Consider the following 26,124-nt stretch of genomic DNA (forward strand, 5'->3'; position numbering starts at 1 on the left):
CATGTGTTCATATGGTGTTGTGTGGTGTGTTCACAGAGACTATAGCATGTGTTCATATGATGTTGTGTGGTGTGTTCACAGAGACTATAGCGTGTGGCATGGTTCCTGTCCTCCAGGGGGGGCTAGATAAATCTGGACAGGTGGATCCTCGTTCTCGTATCGTTGGAGGAACAGAATGTCCTAAAGGAGAATGTCCCTGGCAGGTAAGACCTCAGTGTTCTAAAGGACAATGTCGGGGCGGCCATAGCTGAGTGGTTAGTGAGCCCGCCTAGGGAACCAGCTGGCCCTGGTTGCCCCAGGTTCGATTCCAGGCTATCCCAGCATATGTGCCGATGATATGAAATTTGTCCCTGAGCAAGACTCTTAACCCCAATTGCTCACAGGTTCTCATTGGAAACAAGACCGCAAGGACTTTCATGAACGACCTGTTAAAAGGAATTATCCTTATCCTTTATGTCCTAACCCTAAAGGACAATGTCCTAACCCTAAAGGACAATGTCCTAACCCTAAAGGACAATGTCCTAACCCTAAAGGACAGGGTCCCTGTCTGGTACATAAACCTACAACCACCTCACATTTAAACCTAAAAACTGTACCTGGCATAGCCGGGCGGCCATATAGCTGAATGGTTAGAGAGCCCGCCTGGGGAGCAGGAGTCCCCAGTCGTCCCCGCAATGTGTCCAAAGTGGACCGGTCAAAGTGTCCTTGAGCAGGACACTTAACCCCTAACTGCTCCGTGCCCCTCTGTGGGCAGCGTTCAGCTGGGAGGGAGCAAGCAGGTCAATATTAGGTTCACAAACATACAATCGCCTCACATTTAAAGCGGCATGAAACCCTAGGCTGATTTTGTAGTTTTTGTTTTCCATTTTTGGTTAAAAACTACAGCAGGGTAAAACAAAAGTCATGTAAGAAACACAGCTGCAGCTAATCAAATTCCTAATGTGTGTGTTGGATTTTAGGTGTGTCATACTGTCTATCTTGCTTGCACATTGGCCACGCCCCTTGGCTTTAGACACACCGCACAGCTAACACTCATTATTCATGTGTTTGGTGGAGCTGAGCTGTGGAGCTGAGCTGTGTTGCTTACTGCGACCAAAACGTATCCTCAATAAAATAAAATGTAGACAGTGTACAGGATTCACTTTTCTCATGCATTGACTGTCTGATCCTACGCTCCTGTCCTTGATGTAGGCGGTGTGTGCAGAAGAAACCTTACTAGTCTGCCATGTTTTTAATTGCAGTAGTTTGTAACCTGAACTGGAAAACAAACATGCCCCTTTAAATCAGGACCTGGCAGGTACACACACATAAAATCCCCTCACATTTAATTCCGCTTTATGATTTGTCGCATGGCGAATATAATGGCGAACGTAGCCATCTGCATTAAAATGACTTGTATTAGTTCTACTGGATCTATTATCAACCAGTCCCTCCCTAACGTTTTCATCTAGTTTTACATTTGTTGATGAAATTGCCGCACTATGAGCTTGTAGATCTGCTATTTTTGAATAGCCAAAGAGATCTAAAATGGCAGAGATGCGTTTCCCGGACTGAATGGGTTAAATTGTAACGTATGTTCCTCATCATGGAGGGCTCTGACAGCCGTGCTGACCCCTGACCCCCTGAAACCCTGACCCCCATCCCTCTATAAACATGATCTTATCTCTGTTTGAATTGAACAGCAGCCTGACCTCCATATATCCTCCATGTGTCTGTTAATGACCTGCTCAATACATCCATCAACTGATCAGTGAGTCAGCATGAAGGGAGACTGAAGTCTAGTGCAGGGGTCTTCAACAGGGGGTCCGGGACCCCTAGAGGCTCCTCAGAGCTACTACAGGTGGTCTGCCAAATCTTTGTGTGATATGATTTAGTTTTTTTACCCCTTGAACCCTAGAATTATTTTTCTGAGGGGAACATTAGCCAAAAATAGCGGATCTACAAGCTCTCAACGCCTCGCAGCGCGAGGCGTTGAGAGCTTGTAGATCGGCTAGTTTTGGTGTAGAGGGGAAAAAAAGCAGACTAAGTAAAAAAGAAAACTTTAATCTGATTTTTTTTTTAATACAATATAGAGTAGGGGGTCCCTGCTTCATCTCTCTCTCAGCTAGGGGGTCCTTGGCCTGAAAACGTTGAAGACCCCTGGTCGTGTGTGTGTGTGTGTGTGTGTGTGTGTGTGTGTGTGTGTGTGTGTGTGTGTGTGTGTGTGTGTGTGTGTGTGTGTGTGTGTGTGTGTGTGTGTGTGTGTGTGTGTGTGTGTGTGTGTGTGTGTGTGTGTGTGTGTGTGTGTGTGTGTGTGTGTGTGTGTGTTAGGTTCTGTTGGTGTACAAGGGCAAGGGGTTCTGTGGAGGAATCATCATCCATCCTACCTGGGTCCTCACCGCCTCTCACTGCATGGAGAACACCAGGACTGACTTCCTGAAGGTGGTGGCAGGTACATCCAACCATACATCCATCTGAACATCCATCTGTCCGTCCGTCCATCTACAGAAGTGTTTCCCAAACACTGGTCCGGGACCCGTTTGTGGGTCAGGGACCAATTTTAATGGGTCATGAGTTTAATCGGCCGTACCATTATTTTTCATTTGAAAATATTTTTTAAGTAAAACACATGAAATACATTATTAAACTTTTAAGAAAAACTTAAAATACCCGATCTACAAGCTCGGCCTATTTTATTAAATAGGGCTGTCAGGTCACAATTTACATTTACCAACTATGATGATAAAAAGTAGTAATTTATTTGAACGTTCCCATGGTTTCGCCAACAGAATGAGCCCTGTTACGAGTATTGAATTGAATTGAATATATTATTAGACAGAAATGTAAAAACAGCATATAGAGTACAGTGAAACACTTTGTCTAAAAGGATAACACCAAACAATGTCCTTGTGGTCTTTACAGGAGAACAAAGAAAAGACAGAAGGTGGGAATTAAAAGAGTCATTCCTGATGCATCGCTAAGGCTAGCAGGCAACTCTTAGACACTGTCCAAACATCTGCAGTAGAGCAGGGCCTTAGAAAACTAAAATATACCTGTCTGTCTGTCTGTCTGTCTGTCTGTCTGCCTGCCTGCCTGTCTGTCTGCCTGCCTGCCTGCCTGCCTGCCTGTCTGTCTGTCTGTCTGTCTGTCTGTCTGTCTGTCTGTCTGTCTGTCTCGTCTGTCTGTCTGTCTGTCTTGTCTGTCTGTGTGTGTGTCTATCTATCAGGTGAACATAACACAGGGGTGGATGAGGGCACAGAGCAGAGCATCCAGGTGTCTCAGATCATAATGCTCTCTCTCTCTCTCTCTCTGATGTATTCATAATGTCTCTCTATCTATCAGGTGAACATAACACAGGGGTGGATGAGGGCACAGAGCAGAGCATCCAGGTGTCTCAGATCATAATGCTCTCTCTCTCTCTCTCTCTGATGTATTCATAATGTCTCTCTATCTATCAGGTGAACATAACACAGGGGTGGATGAGGGCACAGAGCAGAGCCTACAGGTGTCTCAGATCATAATGCTCTCTCTCTCTCTCTCTGATGTATTCATAATGTCTCTCTCTCTATCAGGTGAACATAACACAGGGGTGGATGAGGGCACAGAGCAGAGCCTACAGGTGTCTCAGATCATAATGCTCTCTCTCTCTCTCTCTCTCTCTCTCTCTGATGTATTCATAATGTCTCTCTATCAGGTGAACATAACACAGGGGTGGATGAGGGCACAGAGCAGAGCCTACAGGTGTCTCAGATCATAATGCTCTCTCTCTCTCTCTCTCTCTGATGTATTCATAAAGTCTCTCTATCTATCAGGTGAACATAACACAGGGGTGGATGAGGGCACGGAGCAGAGCCTACAGGTGTCTCAGATCATAATGCTCTCTCTCTCTCTCTCTCTCTGATGTATTCATAATGTCTCTCTATCTATCAGGTGAACATAACACAGGGGTGGATGAGGGCACAGAGCAGAGCATACAGGTGTCTCAGATCATAATGCTCTCTCTCTCTCTCTCTCTGATGTATTCATAATGTCTCTCTATCTATCAGGTGAACATAACACAGGGGTGGATGAGGGCACGGAGCAGAGCCTACAGGTGTCTCAGATCATAATGCTCTCTCTCTCTCTCTCTCTCTGATGTATTCATAATGTCTCTCTATCTATCAGGTGAACATAACACAGGGGTGGATGAGGGCACAGAGCAGAGCCTACAGGTGTCTCAGATCATAATGCACGAGGCCTACGTGTCGCTCACGGCCGACAACGACATGGCCCTGCTGCGTCTGAGCGCGCCCATCGTCTACACGCCGTACGCCGTGCCCGTGTGCCTGCCCACGCGCCCGCTGGCCGAGCGCCACCTCTGGGCGGTCAGCCGCCACACGGTGAGCGGCTGGGGCCGGCGCAGCGAGAACGGACCCACCTCGCCCGTTCTGCTACGCCTGCAGGTGAACCAGCGAAATACCAGCCGCTTCTACGTCTGACTGTGTGTGTTTGTGTGTCTGCGTGTGTCTATGAGCACGGCATAAACATCGGCAACTGATTGCGACACAAAGCTGCAACTGCGTGTATTTAGAGGTAGGGTCTGTGTAATTTTTAGATGTCTTTGGCTATTCAAAAATAGCAGATCTACAAGCTCATAGCGGGCACCAAGTGCCGCACTATGAGCGTGTAGATCTGCTATTTTCGAAAAATTTTGAACATTTTTTATTTGCGGGCCAAAATCTCAAAATATGTAGCTCCAGGGACCCCCCAGAAGCAAAGATTTGAGTTTGCTTAGCATAGCAGATCTACAAGCTCATAGCGCGGCACTCGGTGCCGTGCTATGAGCTTGTATGTCTGCTATTTTTTTATATCCAAAGAAATCTAAAAATTACACGGATGCGTTCCCGGTCTTAATGGAAATAGATAAGAGTTGAATAGATAAGTGTTGAATAGATAAGTGTTAAATAGATAAGTGTTGAATAGATAAGTGTTGAATAGATAAGTGTTGAATAGATAAGTGTTAAATAGATAAGTGTTGAATAGATAAGTGTTAAATAGATAAGTGTTGAATAGATAAGTGTTGAATAGATAAGTGTTAAATAGATAAGTGTTGAATAGATAAGTGTTGAATAGATAAGTGTTGAATAGATAAGTGTTAAATAGATAAGTGTTAAATAGATAAGTGTTGAATAGATAAGTGTTAAATAGATAAGTGTTGAATAGATAAGTGTTGAATAGATAAGTGTTGAATAGATAAGTGTTGAATAGATAAGTGTTAAATAGATAAGTGTTGAATAGATAAGTGTTAAATAGATAAGTGTTGAATAGATAAGTGTTGAATAGATAAGTGTTGAATAGATAAGTGTTAAATAGATAAGTGTTGAATAGATAAGTGTTGAATAGATAAGTGTTGAATAGATAAGTGTTAAATAGATAAGTGTTGAATAGATAAGTGTTGAATAGATAAGTGTTGAATAGATAAGTGTTAAATAGATAAGTGTTAAATAGATAAGTGTTGAATAGATAAGTGTTAAATAGATAAGTGTTGAATAGATAAGTGTTAAATAGATAAGTGTTGAATAGATAAGTGTTAAATAGATAAGTGTTAAATAGATAAGTGTTAAATAGATAAGTGTTGAATAGATAAGTGTTAAATAGATAAGTGTTGAATAGATAAGTGTTGAATAGATAAGTGTTAAATAGATAAGTGTTGAATAGATAAGTGTTGAATAGATAAGTGTTAAATAGATAAGTGTTGAATAGATAAGTGTTAAATAGATAAGTGTTAAATAGATAAGTGTTGAATAGATAAGTGTTAAATAGATAAGTGTTGAATAGATAAGTGTTGAATAGATAAGTGTTGAATAGATAAGTGTTGAATAGATAAGTGTTAAATAGATAAGTGTTGAATAGATAAGTGTTGAATAGATAAGTGTTGAATAGATAAGTGTTGAATAGATAAGTGTTGAATAGATAAGTGTTGAATAGATAAGTGTTGAATAGATAAGTGTTGAATAGATAAGTGTTAAATAGATAAGTGTTAAATAGATAAGTGTTAAATAGATAAGTGTTAAATAGATAAGTGTTAAATAGATAAGTGTTAAATAGATAAGTGTTGAATAGATAAGTGTTGAATAGATAAGTGTTGAATAGATAAGTGTTGAATAGATAAGTGTTAAATAGATAAGTGTTAAATAGATAAGTGTTAAATAGATAAGTGTTAAATAGATAAGTGTTAAATAGATAAGTGTTAAATAGATAAGTGTTGAATAGATAAGTGTTAAATAGATAAGTGTTAAATAGATAAGTGTTAAATAGATAAGTGTTAAATAGATAAGTGTTAAATAGATAAGTGTTAAATAGATAAGTGTTAAATAGATAAGTGTTAAATAGATAAGTGTTGAATAGATAAGTGTTGAATAGATAAGTGTTGAATAGATAAGTGTTGAATAGATAAGTGTTGAATAGATAAGTGTTGAATAGATAAGTGTTGAATAGATAAGTGTTGAATAGATAAGTGTTGAATAGATAAGTGTTGAATAGATAAGTGTTGAATAGATAAGTGTTAAATAGATAAGTGTTAAATAGATAAGTGTTAAATAGATAAGTGTTGAATAGATAAGTGTTGAATAGATAAGTGTTGAATAGATAAGTGTTGAATAGATAAGTGTTAAATAGATAAGTGTTAAATAGCAATAGCAATGAGTACTATTAGACACTTACCCTTTAAGAAAAACATTTTAATACCACAATGTCGAAATACTCTGTTACAAGCAAACATACTTTATTCATAACTCTTCTTCCTTCGCTGGTACAGGTTCCCAGGATCCGAACCCAGGAGTGTGTGGAGGAGAGCGGTGTGGTTCTGACCCACAACATGTTCTGTGCGGGATACATAGAGGGACGACAAGACTCCTGTAAGGGAGACAGTGGAGGTCCTCTAGTCACACAGGTAATGACTATAGACTCCTGTAAGGGTGACTAGCGGGGGTCCGCTATACACGAATCCACGGAGCGCTGCCCTGCGCGCAGCCATTGCTGCGGTGTCAATGCTCCGCGGACGCGACACCGCAGCAATGGCCGCCTACAGGCAGCTACAGGCAGCGCGTCTGTGGATTCGTCTATAGTCACCCAGGTAACAATCTGTGAACGCATCGTCAAATAAAAAGGAAAAACAGCGCCCCCAGCGTTTTTCACTTTTGCATTTGACTCTGGGGGGGGGTGATTAACTAGACCTATGCTGACTGGAAACCAGGGTTTTGGTCTGCCTTCAGCCCTCCACTTCCGGTGGTGGGCCTTTTTTATTTTTTGTATTACATTTTTATCCCACGATTTTGTAACCCCTATTTTTTTACACCCAGTGCCAATTGTCTATGTAATCCTGGGCACTACCTTCCCTCTGCCAACCTAGGGAGGCCAGGGCCGAGCTCATGCCTCCTTCAATGCATGAGAGCCAACTGACCTTCTTGTCACCTGACAGGGGAGAGTTTCCCTGGTAGGACGTAGCGCGTGGAAGGAACACGTTATTCCAACCAGTTCCTTTCCCCTCCATCAGGCGCCCCGGCTGACCAGGAGAAGGCCTGCACCGGTGGTGCGCCTATGTTTTCATTCCCACTAACACCATTTCTCCACGGAACACTAACACCATTTCTCCCAAAGAACATGGATGGTTTTGGTTATAGGCCCACTTGTTTCTCTGACGAAAGAGCGAGTTCAAATGTTACTAACTTTCCGTGGTTTTGTCGGCTCCGAGGACGCTATTGTTAAATGAGTTTCGGTTTGTTTCCAGTGGGAAGCGAGCGCACAGAAATAATATTTTTAAGATGTTCATCCTTTACCAAGGTTTCTCTGTAATGTTCAGTATTAAGATGAAACTATGTGGTAGGATGTACACACTTCCTAAATAAAGAATTGCAACAAAAAAAAGAAAAATTCAACACAAATAATTGAATAACGTCTTATCTTGTCATGTCTTGTCTTCCAGTACAAGAAGACCACCTTCCTGCTCGGCATCGTCAGCTGGGGTAAAGGCTGCGCGCGACCGGGGAACTACGGCATCTACACCCGCGTGTCCAACTACTTAGAATGGATCCACAACAGAACAGAACCGCTGATGACGCCCGACAGAACCGAACCGGTGGAGGAACCACACAACCAAACGGAACCGGTCGCTCACAACGACACGCTGGCTCTGCTTAACAACCTGACCAGCTAGCCACATCCCTGTGGTAGCACCCTGTAGCGTTACAAAAGATATGTTATGGAAATTAACAATGTTTATTTGTTTTTCACAATTTAATTTTATCGTTGCTGTAAGTAGGCCAAACATGACACGGACCTTCTTACGTTTTCCAATATTGTAAAAATGTGTAGAATAAATAAAACAAGTTTCATCATTTTTGTCAACCAACATTTTGTGACACATTTATTGGCGAGTCATCAGCCCTTCCCGCTCCCTCCCTCTGGAGACATCAGCCCTTCCCGCTCCCTCCCTCTGGAGACATCAGCTCTTCCCGCTCCCTCCCTCTGGTGAGACATCAGCCCTTCCTGCTCCCTCCCTCTGGAGCAACAGTGTCTATCTGCAGACTGCAGACTAGGGGGTGTATCTCATTGTGAGACTAGGGGGTGTATCTCATTGTGGGCGTTTCAGAAAGGGGGCGTATCCCATTGCCCCACTAAGGTTATGGTTAGGGTTAGGTTTAGGTTAGGTCCTATATTCCCCGCTCTCCTAGGAGTACGGTCCCGAGGAATACGAAACGCCCCCCTACAATACGAAACGCCCCAATAGGATACGCCCCAATAGGATACGCCCCTAGTCTGCAGTCTGCAGACAGACCCCTCTCCTCTGGAGAGACATCAGCCCTTCCCGCTCTCTAGCCTCCTCTGGTGACGCAAACCTCCTTGAGGTCCCCAAGACCACCGTATACCTGGGGTGACCGCGCTTTTGCTTTTGCTGCCCAAACCCTGTGGAATGCACTCTCCAAAAAGTAGCGCAAAAGTAGCAGATCTACAAGCTGAAAACACTCATTTTTTCAGCCCTCCATACGTGTGTGTGTGTGTGTGTGTGTGTGTGTGTGTGTGTGTGTGTGTGTGTGTGTGTGTGTGCCTTCACATCCTGAGTGCAGAATCAATGAAGTCAATCAGTGACAAAGTTCAGTTGATTCCAACAACATGTTCATCCTGTACATTTCTGTTAGCCTCGGCTTGGTTTGGTTTGACCTTTGACCCCGGTCCGGAGTGCAGTTAGTTAGACAGAGCTGCTGGGTGAGGTGTTTCACATCAACTGTTTTAGCTCTAACCTACAGAGAGTCACCATGCTGCTGAAACCTGCCTTCGTTCTCTGCTCCTTCATCCATCTGCTTTCTGCAGAAGGTATGTTCTTATTTAACCCATTAAGACCGGGAACGCATCGCTGTCACTTTAAGATTTCTTTGGGATATTCAAAAATAGCAGATATACAAGCTCATATAGCTATGAGCGTTATTTTTTGAAAAAATGCAAATGTGTGCAAATCTTTGAATGTATCTATCTATACATGTTTAACTCAAATCTTTGCTTCTGGGGGGTCCCTGGAACAAAATATTTTGAGATGGGGTCCACGGCCAAATACATATCATTTTGGGGGTCCTTGACATGACAAAAGTTTGAGAACCACTGATATTATAGCAACATTGTTTCCAAAAAACTGTTAGGATTTAAAAGACATTTGTAGAATACCCAGATGCAAAGATTTAAGTTAAAATGTTAAAAATATATATATTTTCAAAGATTTCCACACATTTTCAAGATTTAAAATAGCCAAAGTATAAAATAATGGTTATAACTAAAGATCTAAATTGAACACAGTAATTATGCGTTCCCGAATTAAATGGGTTAATTGCCCTTTTTTTCTGTTTACACTGTCCAGCCGTGTTTAACCATGTGAACCCTGGCAGTAACCGTGTGGATCTCTGGCAGTGGTTTCTCAAAGTAGGGTGCCGTGACGGCAGTCCAGGGGTCCAGGAGTGCCTCAGAATGCTTTGATGATGTTTGGAATGTATCAATATCACTTAAGCTTAACCCCTTAGACCAAAATTATTGGTATAAAAATGTACTTAAAGTACCCAAAGTAAAAGTACTAAAATGTTTGAAAATAGCAGATCTACAAGCTCACAGTGCTGCTAACACACTGTGTGTAATGTGTACAGTGTTTTTACAGCAGCATGATGCTAACACAGTGATGCTAACACACTGTGTGTAATGTGTACAGTGTTTTTACAGCAGCATGATGCTAACACAGTGATGCTAACACAGTGATGCTAACACACTGTGTGTAATGTGTACAGTGTTTCTGATGAGATGAGATGAGATGATGATGAGATGAGATATACTTTATTCTCCCACAAGGGGAAATTTGTCTTGGGCAAAAGTGCAATAGTACATAACGCTTTTTTAAAACAGACAGAACAATACACAAAGTCAATACACAAATAGCAACAATGTACAAGTACAGTATCAGAGTATCACAAGAGATCAGTGCAAAAATGCAATCAGTGGAAGTATATAAATACAAGTACTAGAGGATTTACAGTTTATAGTATCACAGGTATAAATGAAATAAAAACTGAAGAGGTCAATAAGTCCCCTTCCCACTAAGAACTATGAACTACATGGTGGTTATTTAGTAGGACAATTGAAGTGGGAAGAAAATAAAGTTTGAAGCGGTTGCTCTTGCAATGACACGCTCTGTAGCGTCTACCAGAGGGTAACAGCTCATACTCTGAAAATAATAAATGTGAAGGGTCAGACAACACTCTCTTTGACAGACTGAGCACCGTTTTCTCAAAGATTATCTGAAGAGATGGAGAATCTTTCCTACCAATTACCTTCATAGCTGTTTTTTCCATTTTGGCTATTCTAGATTTGAGCTGAACAGAGAGTGTCCCAAACCAAGCTGACATGCCATATCTAATAATGCTACCTAGCACTGCATCATGGAAGGTTGACATAACTCCCTTGCTCACACCAAAGAGCCTGAGCCTGCGGAGAAAGTGCAAGCGTTGTGCCAATTTGGCACACAGATAGTCCACATGGACGTTCCATTTGAGCTGGTTGTCCATTTGGATCCCCAGGTACTTATATGATACAACCTGCTCAATTTGCGTGCCCCCCATGACCACTGGGTCATGGATATGGACACCTTTTGGATCGAAGATCATCTCTTTGGTTTTTGTGGTGTTTAACATAAGGTGGCTATTATCACACCAGTCTTTGAAGTTATTGATCTCACTGATATAACCCACAGGGTGTTCAACACCCCTCAACAGGCTGACTATAACAGTGTCATCAGAAAATTTCAAGATGAAGTTGTTTGGCTGACTGCTTCTGCAGTCGTTTGTGTAGGCAGTGAAAAGAAATGGCGAACTCACCCCCCCTTGTGGCACACCTGTGCTACACAATTTAGAGCTTGAGAGTACTGAGTTCACCTTTACCTGTTGAGATCTGTTTGTTAACATGGAATAGAACCATCTAATGATGAATGGATTTACATTCATGTTATTTAGCGTTTTGATAAGTAACAAAGGGCTTACAGTATCAAAAGCAGAACTGAAGTCTGCAAAAAGGACACGAGCATACGCCTTAGGCGTATACGCCTTAGGCGTATACGCCTTTCTACAGAAGCATGATGCTAACACAGTGATGCTAACACAGTGATGCTAACACACTGTGTGTAATGTGTACAGTGTTTTTACAGCAGCATGATGCTAACAGGATGCTACACAGGACCAGGCGTGCTAACACAGGCTTCCTGGAGGAGCTGAAGCCTGGCAACCTGGAGAGAGAATGCATCGAGGAGATCTGTGACTATGAGGAGGCCCGAGAAGTGTTTGAAAACGACGACCAAACAGTTAGTATTGTTATTATTATTATTATTATTATTATTATTATTATTAATATTATTTAGTAAATATATTAGTAATGTATAATTACTTTATTATTGAAACAATATATTTAAAAATAATGTCTGTTTATTTTTTGGGGAAATTTTTGTAAACAAATGTGTGACACATAATTGAAAATATACAATATTACATTTGTGTAAATCTCTAACTAAACTTTGTTTTACAGTTGCAGTTTTGGAAGACGTACCACGGTGAGAGATTTGATTATGTATTATCAATAAGATTTTTTTTTTGACCAAATCCAAACAGAAAATAAACACACATGCACTGTGTGCACGGTGTATCAGTCATCATATCGGTATAGGTCATTTCGGCCTTAAATTAAATATCATTATTGAACCGATATCAACATAATGAGTATTGGCTGGTATTTAATATTTATAGTGGCCTATTTATTTAGTGTTTTATGAGTTTAGAAGCTTCAAATATATATATATACAAATGCATAAGATGTTTGGAATATTTATATTTAGATGTAGAAGCTGGGGGGAAAAAAATATTTTTCTGTCAAATATACTACATTTAAGTTGTTTGAAACTAATGTGTGCATATAGGCCTAATAAATGAAACCGGCAGTTTTGTCTGATACTATAGTCATAGTCTTTTGAATAAAATCCATTTAGTTTTTTGTCATTTCATCTGACATGTTTTAGTTGTAGTCTAGTTTTTTAGACTAAAATGCATCTTGGCCGGCCTTATGATGGCGTCGTAATGCCTGATCTATACCTAGCTGTGTGCTGAAATATAGCCGATCTACAAGCTCACAATGCGTCACAGAGGGACACGTTTGTGAGTTTGTAGATCGACTATTTTCGGAGCGTGACACCCATGCTCGTCCAAGCATGAACTGATTTGTCTTAGTTCTACTGGAACACTATTTAGTCATATATTATATTTAGTCATAGTTTTAGTTTAGTTTATTATTTAGTTTTTGTTTAGTTTTCCTCAGTGACAGGAGGAGGGGGTCAACGCACAGCTCATAGTTTTAGTCGTCTGAATGAACAGTGTTTTTCACGTGCAGCTCGTGAGCCGTGCCTGGTGAATCCCTGTCTCAACAATGGAACCTGCATCTACACTGACCATGTCTACACCTGTCAATGTCTGGAGGGCTACGAGGGGAAGTACTGTCAAACAGGTACAACACACACACACACACACACACACACACACACACACACACACACACACACACACACACACACACACACACACACACACACACACACACACACACACAATGTCTGGAGGGCTACGAGGGGAAGTACTGTCAAACAGGTACAACACACACACACACGCACACGCACACACACACACACGCACACGCACACACACACACACACACACACACACACACACACACACACACACACACACACACACACACACAATGTCTGGAGGGCTACGAGGGGAAGTACTGTCAAACAGGTACAACACAATACACACACAAAGCCGGAAAATGGCCGATCTACAAGCTCTACAACAAGATCTTCAACAACGCGCTGTGAGTTTGTAGATCGGCTATATTTGGGTGCACGACACCAGCGCACAACTAAGTGTGAATCAGGTATTAAGTCTAATTCTAATCCATGAACCTAGCCTCTATATGTCTAATGCTAAACCCAACCCCAACCTCAATCTGTTCCTAGTTGTAAACTATAAAACAACACTTTCTCTTGTGAGGACAGAGGACCAGGTACATTGTCCTCACCAATGTCTATTTCTTAAATTCTACTATACGAGTGGAAACATTTGGTCCTCAGGTAATAAATACCCAGAGGAACATATCTGTACTTCTGGGCTATGGGATACATATCCATCCATCTGGGCTATGGCATACATATCTGTCCTTCTGGGCTATGGGATACATATTGGCCCACCCAGGCTATGGGATAGATGACCTCACCATCACCATAATAAGCTATGGGTTACGAACATCCAGGCTATGGGATTGAAAATAGCTGATCTACCAGCTCACAAGTGGTTTGTGTGTCTTATGTCTGAGGCTGTTGCAGGTTTTGTTACACATCATTAGAGGTGGTTGAGTGTCTAATCTCGCTTAGGACAGGAAATATTTACATAAAACCAATAAGAATACAGAGGAAAACGTAGCCACCTGTGGCAGTCCGTTCCCATTGGCCCCCTAAGACTACCCACCGAGTTTGGGACCTATAGGACAGTGGGAACTGGAGGTATTTACATACAACCATATGCAACCATATGGGTTATCAGAGGCCAAGCCTCCTCTGCGTTCTTATTGGTCGAGGGCTTTATGAAAATATCTACCATTCTAAGTGAGATGAGACACTATTTTACCAAATCCAGCCTCAGAGATGAGACACTCAACTGAGTGTCAACCGAGGATTTTTTTCCTCAGCTGAAAACGCCAAGGTGCCTATATTCCCTTAAGTTGAAAATATTTGAGCTCTCATCAAGCAATGTAGAATTTTAACGATTCCGGTTTATTGACAATTCCCTCTTAACAGTTAAATACCTTAACGGTTCCCTTTAATGATTCCTACATAAAATAAAATCGATATAATTTCGGCCAACCACAAATTCATTCATGCATACAGTATTACTTACATTTTTGCAGCGGTTGTAGTTGCAAGTTATTATAACAGTTGCAGGTGTTTTGCTGCGTTTCAGTGTAGCAGTTGCAGGTGTTTTGCTATGTTTCAGTGTAACAGTTGCAGGTGTTTTGCTGCATTTCAGTGTAGCAGTTGCAGGTGTTTTGCTATGTTTCAGTGTAACAGTTGCAGGTGTTTTGCTGCATTTCAGTGTAGCAGTTGCAGGTGTTTTGCTATGTTTCAGTGTAGCAGTTGCAGGTGTTTTGCTATGTTTCAGTGTAACAGTTGCAGGTGTTTTGCTGTGTTTCAGTGTTTGAGGACACTCTGAAGTGTCTGTACCTGAATGGAGGATGTCAACACTTCTGCGACGGTTCTGGAGCTCGCAGGAAGTGTTCCTGTGCCGACGGCTTCGCCCTGGGGGAGGGCGGACGAGAGTGTGTCGCACAGGGTGAGAACGTCTACCTGTCTAATCTAATCTAATCTAATCTAATCTGATCTGATCTGATCTGATCTGATCTGATCTAATCTGATTCAACCCATTAAGACCTGAAGCCGATTCTACAAATGTCTTCTAAATCCCAACAGTATTCTGAAAAAAACTTATGTTTCTATATCAGTGGTGCTAAAACTTTTTCATGTCAAGGACCCCCAACATTATATGTATTTGGCCGCCGACCCCCATCTCAAAGTATGTTGTTCCAGGGACCCCCAGAAGCAAAGATTTGAGTTAAAAATGTTTGCTTTAAAACAATATATATTCAAAGATTTGCAAACATTTTCACGATAAAAAAAAAAAATGCAGATCTACAAGCTCGTAGCACGGCACTCGGTGCCGCGCTATGAGCTTGTAGATCTGCTATTTTTGAATAGCCAAAAGTGTAAAATATGGCTTTTTAGCTCAAATCTAAAAATGACACAGATAAGTCCCAGGTTTTAATGGGTTAATAGAATATGATCTGATCTCATATAATCAGATTTGATCTAATCTGATTTGTCTGATCTGACGTAATCTAATCTAATCAGATCATATGTTTAATATAACCTGATCTAATCTAACCTGATCTAATATAATCTGATCTAAAATGATCTAATATCATATCTAATCTGAACTGATTAGATCTAATCCGATCTGTGCTCTACATCAGGGGTCTTCAACGTTTTCAGGCCAAGGACCCCCTAGCTGAGAGAGAGATGAAGCAGGGACCCCCTCTATATTGAATACAATTGTGTTTCAGATTAAAGTTTTTTTTTTACTTACTCTGCTCTTTTTTCCCCTCTACACCTATAGCCTCTTTGCCAAAAATAGCAGATCTACAAGCTCTCAACGCCTCGCAGCGTGAGGCGTTGAGAGCTTGTAGATCTGCTATTTTCGGCTAATGTTCCCCTCAGAAAAGTGATGCTAGGGTTCAAGTGGTTAAGGTAAAGAAAAAAAAATCATATCACACAAAGATTTGACGGACGCCCTATAGTAGCTCCGAGGACCCCCTAGGGGTCCCGGACCCCCTGTTGAAGACCCCTGGTCTAATGTAATCAAATGTAATCCGATGTGATCTGATGATTACAGCTTCTCTCTGTTAAACAGAATGACTCATATAAAGGAGAGGCATAAATAAGCCGATACTCTTTCCATCAACCAGAATGTATTTACTGTATGTAATGTTTTACCATGCTGTTGATGTAATCCATTGTAGTCCAGTTCCCATGTGGTCAGATCCCTCCGGATGAGCAGAGCCAGTCTGTCCAGACACACACCAGACTGGTGGGAGGACGCCAGTGTCCTAAAGGACAATGTCCATGGCAGGTAAGACAATGGCACCTGATTCACCAACCGGTGTGTAAATCTCTGATATGTCGCCGGTCTTCCTCACAGTCAGAGGCGCGTTCACGTGTAGAATCATTTGCATTGCTCCACGCCCCATTTAAGACCTTAAAAGGCAACCCGGAAACTGTCAAAATACGTCATCGCTCTTAACACATTGACAGCCAGAGGTTAATCTCATAATGTACTCACCAGTGCCAACGTTTTATTGTTGTTTTTTGTTTTTTTCACGTCGCCATAGACCTCGTTAAAATCCTTAAGATTGATCTGTGCACTGTTTGTAAACATCGCGGACATCTCCCTGCGTGTACCAGTCCAAACCACGTGTCAAACGGGGCATCCATGTTTGAGTTAGAACGGTTTATGTTAAACAGTGATCAGCGAGGAGAAAAACTACAATCGAAGAAAATGGCGTCTCAGTGTGCGCTTTAGAATGGGAGCCGGCGTGATCGTCAAAACCGGATCCCAAATAATTCTGTTTCCGGTGGTGTTACAATGAAATGTGCCGTACTAGAAAATTGAAAAAAGTTTTTTTTTTTTTTAAAAAAAGGAAAAAGCACCACAGCCCGTAGGCTACGGGATCGGCGCTTTACCGTTGGATTTAATGGCCCGTAGAACTACGGGCCCGGCGGTCAATGTGTTAAGGGACAGATCTACAAGCTGACAAGGCGGCGCGACTGCATGACAACTTGTTGATCAGCTCAAGCGAGTCCCTCACACCACACGATTAAAGGTTAATAAAGTGAATAGCCGACTCTCACGTGTAATGAAGAGAATAAGAAGTTTGTTTACAGTTTAACCTCACAAACAAAGACTAATAAAACTTGGAATGGATATTATAGAAGCCCTTTCTACTGAACATTGCTCACTCACCTTTACCGAGGTAAAAAGATGATGCTGGAATTTCAGATTTTTTTTATCAGAGCTTTATTGATTACTGAGGGTTATCTGTCTTTGGACCAACCCTGTACTGTCCCACTCATACAACGGAATTGGAAATGTATTAATGGACACAGGCAGCTGGTTTTCATCCTATCCTGGCGTTGTGTATTGCTTGTGTGTTTCATTGTATTCATTGTATTGTTGTGTGTTATGTGTGTAGGTTGTGGTGTTGTGTATTTCATTGTATGGTTGTGTGTTACGTGTGTAGGTTTTGTATTTCATTGTATTGTTGTGTGTTATGTGTGTAGGTTGTGGTGTTGTGTATTTCATTGTATTGTTGTGTGTTGTGTATTTCATTGTATGGTTGTGTGTTACGTGTGTAGGTTTTGTATTTCATTGTATTGTTGTGTGTTATGTGTGTAGGTTGTGGTGTTGTGTATTTCATTGTATTGTTGTGTGTTATGTGTGTAGGTTGTGGTGTTGTGTATTTCATTGTATGGTTGTGTGTTACGTGTGTAGGTTTTGTATTTCATTGTATTGTTGTGTGTTATGTGTGTAGGTTGTGGTGTTGTGTATTTCATTGTATTGTTGTGTGTTATGTGTGTAGGTTGTGGTGTTGTGTATTTCATTGTATGGTTGTGTGTTACGTGTGTAGGTTTTGTATTTCATTGTATTGTTGTGTGTTATGTGTGTAGGTTGTGGTGTTGTGTATTTCATTGTATTGTTGTGTGTTATGTGTGTAGGTTGTGGTGTTGTGTATTTCATTGTATTGTTGTGTGTTATGTGTGTAGGTTGTGGTGTTGTGTATTTCATTGTATTGTTGTGTGTTATGTGTGTAGGTTGTGGTGTTGTGTATTTCATTGTATTGTTGTGTGTTATGTGTGTAGGTTGTGGTGTTGTGTATTTCATTGTATTGTTGTGTGTTATGTGTGTAGGTTGTGGTGTTGTGTATTTCATTGTATTTTGTCCCCTCAGCCATCGCGGCATTAAACAAACTGCCCCGTCCATAAGAGGGTTTTCTGTGTACAGTGGGGACCTCATGTCTTTGTCTTTGTGTTATGTTTGTTTTGTTGTTTTTGTTGTAACGAACAGACCTGTGAAGACAATTTTCCCTTTGGGGACAATAAACGATATTATTTATTATTGTTGTGTGTTATGTGTGTAGGTTGTGGTGTTGTGTATTTCATTGTATTGTTGTGTGTTATGTGTGTAGGTTGTGTATTTCATTGTATTGTTGTGTGTTATGTGTGTAGGTTGTGTATTTCATTGTATTGTTGTGTGTTGTGTGTAGGTTGTGTATTTCATTGTATTGTTGTGTGTTATGTGTGTAGGTTGTGTATTTCATTGTATGGTTGTGTGTTACGTGTGTAGGTTGTGGTGAAGCTCCATGGAGCAGTGCATTGTGGGGGAGTTCTGGTGGGCTCAGAGTGGGTCGTCACCGCTGCTCACTGTATCCATGACAACCACCCCGACAACATCACTGTGGTGGCAGGTAACTAGCCTGTGTGTGTGTGTGTGTGTGTGTGTGTGTGTGTGTGTGTGTGTGTGTGCCTGAGTGTGTGTGTGTGTGTGTGCGCGCGCCTGTGTGTGTGTGTGTGTGTGTGTGTGTGTGTGTGTGTGTGTGTGTGTGTGTGTGTGCGTGTGACCAATTAAATGAAGATGCGGTTGTAAATGGGTGAAGTGTTCCTTTAAGCTGATTGGTTTGGTTTCCAGGGGAACACGACCTGGACGTGGACGAGGGGACGGAGCAGACGGTCGCCGTGGCGACGGCCACGCCCTACGACCTCTACTCCCAGGAGACGGGCGAGGGCGACCTGGCCGTGCTGCGTCTGGCCCGGCCCGTTACGCTGGGCCGCCACGCCCTGCCCGTCTGCCTGCCCAGGGACGCCGGCTTCGTCCGGCGCGAGCTGTCGCCGGTTCGATTCCACACCGTCAGCGGCTGGGGCCGCCGCACCGCCGGGGGCAACGCCAAACCAGACTCGCCCACCTCGCCGCTGATGAGGCGGCTGTCCGTCCCCATCCTGTCCAATCAGGACTGCTCCCAGACCAGCGGGTACGTGAACGTTATCTGTGTCAGTCAAGGACCCCCCCCCCCCAATTAATAGACTATGTACCCCCCATTAGAAAATATGTGTTTTCAAGATATATCATTTTTTACCACTGCCAGAGTTTAATAAACTCACTGCCAGAGTTTATACATTAATAAACTCACCCACTGACAGAGATGTTCGTGTTTTATAACCTTTTCAACTGGTCACAGAAAATGTAGATCCATAATGATCCATCGATCCACCGTGTATTCTCTCCCCAGTCGAAAAGAATTTCACCCGTGAGGTAACTTTTTTTTAACCTGACACCGTCAAATGGAAGAAGCTTGCGACACACATTTGTTTCACAGCCTACTTCCCATCTGAGACTCCGGTCGCAGAATCGATGACAGACAGTTTTTCTTTTTTTCAAGCTACTAGGCAGGTGATTGGATGATCCCGCCCCTAGCAGCCGCTGATTGGTTCTAACACGCAGTGTTCGGGCATCTCTACTCCCTGCGCAATCCCAGACCTCCCTGAAATCAAATGCAAATGAGATTTCCGGAGGGAGGGGGTTTACCAGGCTAACTTTTTTTGCCGCAGGCACGCTGAAAATAGCATCTTTTGTCAAAAAAACGCACGTCTTTCCCACCTCCCCAACTGGCCACAGTACATTTATATACATTATGATCACTTGTCAGACGGTTGGTAAACACAAAGGGGAACACTGATCGTCGTCCAGAGAACAAAATGTTAAACCGGAACTGTCGCTCTCTTAGCCAGAGCCCATTGAAAACACTGCCTCGTCGAAACCAGGGCAAAACAAATAACTCGATGCATTTGCAGGAAACCAATAGACAGAGAGTGGACGGAGGAGGACATTTTCGGATGACGGTTATTTCCGAAAATATATATATATATATATATATTATATATATATCCAATGAATCATCACCAATGAATCATCACCTTACCGTGGTGGAGAGGTTTGTGTGCCCCAATGAACCTGGGAGCTGTGTTGTCGGGAGCCTAGCGCTCCTGGTAGGGTCTCCCATGGCAAAGTGGTCTCGGGGGAGGGGCCAGACTAAGAATGGTTCACCAAACACTTCATGGACAATTCAAGACGAAGTGATGCGACCCGGCCCGGAGGAAGCCCGGGGCCCTCCTCTGGAGCCAGGCCCGGAGGAAGGGCTCGTCAGCGAGCGCCTGGTGGCCGGGCTAACCACGGAGCCCGGCCGGGCACAGCCCGAAGAAGGAACGTGGGCAGATCTTCGCCGCCACGTGGGCCCACCACCCGCGATCGGAACCAGTGGGGTCGGGTGCACTATCAGATGGGTGGCAGTGACAGCAGAGGTTCCAGACGGACCAATCAGGGGCAGCAGAGGCTGACTTTTGGGACGTGGAACGTAACTACGCTGGTGGGGAAGGAGCCTGAGCTGGTGCGGGAGGCAGAGCGCTACCGGTTAGACCTGGTGGGGCTTGCCTCCACACATAGCAAGGACTCTGGAACCAAACTCCTGGACAAGGGGTGGACCTTGTTTTATTCTGGAGTTGCTCAGGGTGTGAGGTCTCAGGCGGGTGTGGGGATACTCACAAGCCCCCGGTTGAGTGCCATCACGTTGGGGTTCACCCCGGTGGACAAGAGAGTCGCCTCCCTCCGCCTAAGGGTTGATGGGGGGAAAACTCTGACTGTTGTCTGTGCGTACGCGCCAAACAAGAGTTCAGAGTATTCGGCCTTTTTGGATACCCTGCATGGGGTCCTGCATGGGGCTCCGGTGGGGGATTCCATAGTCTTGCTGGGGGACTTCAACGCACACGTGGGCAATGACGGGGATACTTGGACTGGCGTGATTGGGAGGAACGGTCTCCCTGATCTGAACCTGAGTGGTGGCTTGTTATTGGATTTCTGTGCTAGTCATGGACTGACAATAACAAACACCATGTTCAAACATAAGGATGCTCATAAGTGTACTTGGTACCAGAGTACCCTAGGCCAAAGATCAATGATCGATTTTGTAATCGTATCAGCTGATCTGAGGCCGCATGTTCTGGACACTCGGGTGAAGAGAGGGGCGGAACTGTCAACTGATCACCATCTGGTGGTGAGTTGGTTCAGATGGCGGGGGAAGCCTCTGGACAGACCTGGCAAACCCAAGCGTGTAGTGCGGGTGAACTGGGAACGTTTGGAGGAGACCTCTGTTCGGAAGGAATTTAACTCCCACCTCCGGCGGGACTTCTCTGGCATCCCTGTGGAGGTTGGGGGCATTGAACAGGAATGGGCAATGTTCAAAGCCTCTATTGCTAAAGCTGCGGCTGTGAGCTGTGGTCAGAAGGTCTTAGGTGCCTCAAGGGGCGGTAACCCTCGAACACCCTGGTGGACAGCGGTGGTCAGGGAAGCCGTCCGACTGAAGAAGGAGGCCTATCGGGGTATGATATCCCAGGGGACTCCAGAGGCAGTTGCAAGGTACCGACAGGCCCGAAGGGCGGCAGCCACAGCTGTGACGGAGGCTAAGCAGCGGGTGTGGGAGGAGTTCGGGGAATCCATGGAGAAGGACTTTCGGGCGGCACCAAAGTTGTTCTGGACGACCATACGGCACCTCAGGAGGGGAAAGCGGGGAACCATCCAAGCTGTATACAGCAAGGATGGGGCTCTGCTGACTTCAAGTGAGGAAGTCGTAGGGAGGTGGAAGGAACACTTTGAGGAACTCCTAAACCCAATGACATCAGACCCACCCTCCCTGACAGGAGCAGAGCCTGAGGATGATGGGGGATCGGCGTCAATCTCCCGGAAGGAAGTCACTGAGGTAGTTAAACAACTCCACAGTGGCAAAGCTCCGGGGGTTGATGAGATTCGTCCAGAAATGCTGAAGGCTCTGGGTGTTGAGGGGCTGTCTTGGTTGATACGTCTTTGCAACATCGCGTGGAAGTCTGGGACAGTACCGAGGGAGTGGCAGACTGGGGTGGTGGTCCCACTTTTCAAAAAGGGGGACCAGAGGTTGTGTGCCAATTACAGAGGTATCACATTACTCAGCCTCCCTGGGAAAGTTTATGCCAAGGTACTGGAAAGGAGGGTCCGGCCGATAGTCGAACCTCAGATTCAAGAGGAGCAATGTGGTTTCCGTCCTGGTCGTGGAACAACTGACCAACTCTTTACTCTGGCAGGGATCCTGGAGAGGGCCTGGGAGTATGCATATCCGGTCTACATGTGTTTTGTGGATTTGGAGAAGGCATATGACCGGGTCCCCCGGGAGTTTCTGTGGGAGGTGCTGCGGGAATATGGGGTGAGGGGGACCTTGTTGAGGGCCATCCAATCTCTGTACGCCCAAAGTGAGAGCTGTGTCCGTGTGCTCGGCAGTAAGTCGGATTATTTTCCAGTGGGGGTTGGTCTCAGACAGGGCTGCGCCTTGTCACCTATCCTGTTTGTGATTTTCATGGACAGGATCTCGAGGCGAAGTCGTGGCGGAGAGGGTATACGGTTCGGTGAGCTAAGGGTTGCGTCACTGCTTTTTGCGGATGATGTGGTCCTGATGGCACCATCGGTCCGGGACCTTCAGCTCTCACTGGATCGGTTCGCAGTCGAGTGTGCGTCGGCTGGGATGAAAATCAGCATCTCCAAATCTGAGGCCATGGTTCTCAGCAGGAAACCGGTGGATTGTGCAGTCCGGGTAGGGAATGAGGCTTTGCCCCAGGTGAAGGAGTTTAAGTATCTCGGGGTCTTGTTCACGAGTGAGGGGAGGACGGAGCAGGAGATCAGCCGGAGAATCGGAGCAGCAGGAGCGGTATTGCAGTCGCTGTACCGCACTGTGGTGACGAAAAGAGAGCTGAGCCAGAAGGCAAAGCTCTCGGTCTTCCGAGCAATCTTCGTTCCTACTCTCACCTATGGTCATGAAGTGTGGGTCATGACCGAAAGAATAAGGTCGCGGGTACAAGCGGCCGAAATGAGTTTTCTCAGACGGGTGGCTGGCATCTCCCTTAGAGATAGGGTGAGAAGTTCGGTCACCCGGGAGAGACTCGGAGTAGAGTCGCTGCTCCTTCGCTTGGAAAGGAGCCAGCTTAGGTGGTTCGGGCATCTAGTACGGATGCCTCCCGAGCGTCTCCCTAGGGAGGTCCTCGCTGCACGTCCCACTGGGAGGAGACCCCGGGGCAGACCAAGGACCAGATGGGCGGATTACATCTCCACACTGGCCTGGGAACGCCTCGGGATCCCCCAGGAGGAAGTTGCTAATGTTGCTCAGGAGAGGAAGGTCTGGAGCTCTCTGCTGGAACTGTTGCCCCCGCGACCCGACTCCGGATAAGCGGTTGAAGATGGATGGATGGTTATTTCCGTATCCGTTACAGTGAAAGTGGTTACTCCGGATTATAGATCAACTATGTATTTAACAGGTTTAACTTCACAGACATAATATTTAATGTATATTTATATGTATTTAACAGGTTTAACTTCACAGACATAATATTTAAAGTATATATTTATGTATTTAACAGGTTTAACTTCACAGACATAATATTTAAAGTATATATTCATGTATTTAACAGGTTTAACTTCACAGACATAATATTTAAAGTATATTTGTATGTATTTAACAGGTTTAACTTCACAGACATAATATTTATGTATATTTCTATGTATTTAACAGGTTTAACTTCACAGACATAATATTTAATGTATATTTATATGTATTTAACAGGTTTAACTTCACAGACATAATATTTAAAGTATATATTCATGTATTTAACAGGTTTAACTTCACAGACATAATATTTAAAGTATATATTTATGTATTTAACAGGTTTAACTTCACAGACATAATATTTAATGTATATTTCTATGTATTTAACAGGTTTAACTTCACAGACATAATATTTAATGTATATTTATATGTATTTAACAGGTTTAACTTCACAGACATAATATTTAAAGTATATATTTATGTATTTAACAGGTTTAACTTCACAGACATAATATTTAAAGTATATTTATATGTATTTAACAGGTTTAACTTCACAGACATAATATTTAAAGTATATTTATATGTATTTAACAGGTTTAACTTCACAGACATAATATTTAATGTATATTTATATGTATTTAACAGGTTTAACTTCACAGACATAATATTTAAAGTATATATTTATGTATTTAACAGGTTTAACTTCACAGACATAATATTTAATGTATATATTTATGTATTTAACAGGTTTAACTTCACAGACATAATATTTAATGTATATTTATATGTATTTAACAGGTTTAACTTCACAGAAGGCATGCTTTGCGCCGGCTACCTGGAGGGAGAACAGGAGGCGTGCCGCGGAGACGACGGAAGCCCATTGGTCACCCTGTACGGCTCCACCCACTTCCTGATGGGCGTGGTGGGCTGGGGGCGTGGCTGCCCGCACCCTGGGTATTACGGGGTGTACGCCGACATGGCGCACTTCATCGATTGGGTGGCGGCCACCATGAAGAGTGGCACGGCTAACCAATGAGGCGCCAGCATTTAAAAAACGTTTTTGGGTTATTTGGTCTAATTGGTTCATGTGTGTTAGATGATCAGTGGTGGAAAAAGTACTCAAATTCTTTACTTAAGTAAAAGTACCAATACTGCACTATAGAAATACTCTGTTACAAGTAAAAGTCCAGAATTCAAAATTTACTTGAGTAAAAGTACAAAAGTATTGGCATCAAAATGTACTTAAAGTACCAAAAGTAAAAGTACTAAAATGTTTGAAAATAGCAGATCTACAAGCTCACAACGGGTCGCGAGCTTGTAGATCTGCTATTTTCAAATAGCCTAGGTATGAAATAGGGCTTAAGTGGGCTTCATAATATCATCATTTATATCTGAAAAGTAATTAGTAGAAGTAAAAGTAGGCCTATTGGAAACTGGAAATACTCAAGTAAAGTACAAATACCTCAACATTATACTTAAGTACAGTACTTAAGTAAATGTACTTAGTTACTTTCCACCACTGGTAAGGCGACGTACTTCATGGATTGGGTGGAAGCCACCATGAAAGTCCCGCCCAATACGGTGCTTAACCAATGAGGCGGCAGCATTTGTTTTGTATTGGTTAATTAGTTTAATTGTTTAATGCAGTGGTTCTCAAACTCTTTCATGGCAAGGACCCCTACATTGACACATGTTAGCCCACGGACCCCCATTTGAAAAAAACATACCAGGGACCCCCATATGAGCAGACTTGTTTACAGCTAGCAGTGATTCTCAACCTTTTTAATTTCAAGGACCCCCCCCAGTCTGATATGCAATAAACCACGGACCCCTATTTCATACCATGTTTATCTCTGGAACCCCTTAATCTACACTGTAGTATCAGCAGTGTTATAATTTAACTCTGAGAGTGTACTAATGGAACCAAATTGACCTGTAAGGGTCCATTTGGTTCCATGTGTACACTCTCAGAGTTACAGACCTGTAAGGGTCCATTTGGTTCCATGTGTACACTCTCAGAGTTACAGACCTGTAAGGGTCCATTTGGTTCCATGTGTACACTCTCAGAGTTACAGACCTGTAAGGGTCCATTTGGTTCCATTTGTACACTCTCAGAGTTACAGACCTGTAAGGGTCCATTTGGTTCCATGTGTACACTCAGAGTTACAGACCTGTAAGGGTCCATTTGGTTCCATTTGTACACTCTCAGAGTTACAGACCTGTAAGGGTCCATTTGGTTCCATGTGTACACTCTCAGAGTTACAGACCTGTAAGGGTACATTTGGTTCCAATTGTACACTCTCAGAGTTACAGACCTGTAAGGGTCCATTTGGTTCCATTAGTTCACTCTCAGAGTTACAGACCTGTAAGGGTCCATTTGGTTCCATTAGTTCACTCTCAGAGTTACAGACCTGTAAGGGTCCATTTGGTTCTATTTGTATTCTCAGAGTTACAGGACCCCTGGGGTTCCCTGGACCC

At 43.3% G+C, this 26,124-nt stretch overlaps 2 protein-coding genes across 3 annotated transcripts in view; both read left to right on the forward strand.

Annotated features, from left to right (window-relative positions):
* The window catches only part of LOC308080949 (protein NLRC3-like), an 80,519-nt gene extending 72,244 nt beyond the window's left edge, over positions 1–8,275 (forward strand). For both annotated transcript variants that reach the window (XM_080423073.1, XM_080423074.1), the window contains 5 exons: positions 82–203; positions 2,311–2,431; positions 4,144–4,421; positions 6,776–6,910; positions 7,943–8,275. In XM_080423073.1, coding sequence (XP_080279199.1) covers positions 82–203; positions 2,311–2,431; positions 4,144–4,421; positions 6,776–6,910; positions 7,943–8,173 — 887 coding nt within the window. In that variant the 3' untranslated portion in view covers positions 8,174–8,275. The remainder of the gene's footprint in view (positions 1–81; positions 204–2,310; positions 2,432–4,143; positions 4,422–6,775; positions 6,911–7,942) is intronic.
* A 997-nt stretch (positions 8,276–9,272) lies between these two features.
* Positions 9,273–24,682, forward strand: f7i (coagulation factor VIIi; the record flags this gene model as incomplete). The annotated part of the gene is made up of 9 exons (XM_080421991.1): positions 9,273–9,330; positions 11,682–11,845; positions 12,067–12,091; positions 12,922–13,035; positions 14,778–14,915; positions 16,159–16,268; positions 18,540–18,660; positions 18,882–19,221; positions 24,445–24,682. The coding sequence occupies 9 exons, from the start codon at positions 9,273–9,275 to the stop codon at positions 24,680–24,682; spliced, it is 1,308 nt and encodes a 435-aa protein (XP_080278117.1).
* Between the last annotated feature and the right edge of the window lie 1,442 nt (positions 24,683–26,124).

Source organism: Gymnoscopelus braueri (assembly GCF_963280865.1).
Source record: "Gymnoscopelus braueri genome assembly, chromosome: 24".
Classification (NCBI taxonomy): domain Eukaryota; kingdom Metazoa; phylum Chordata; class Actinopteri; order Myctophiformes; family Myctophidae; genus Gymnoscopelus; species Gymnoscopelus braueri.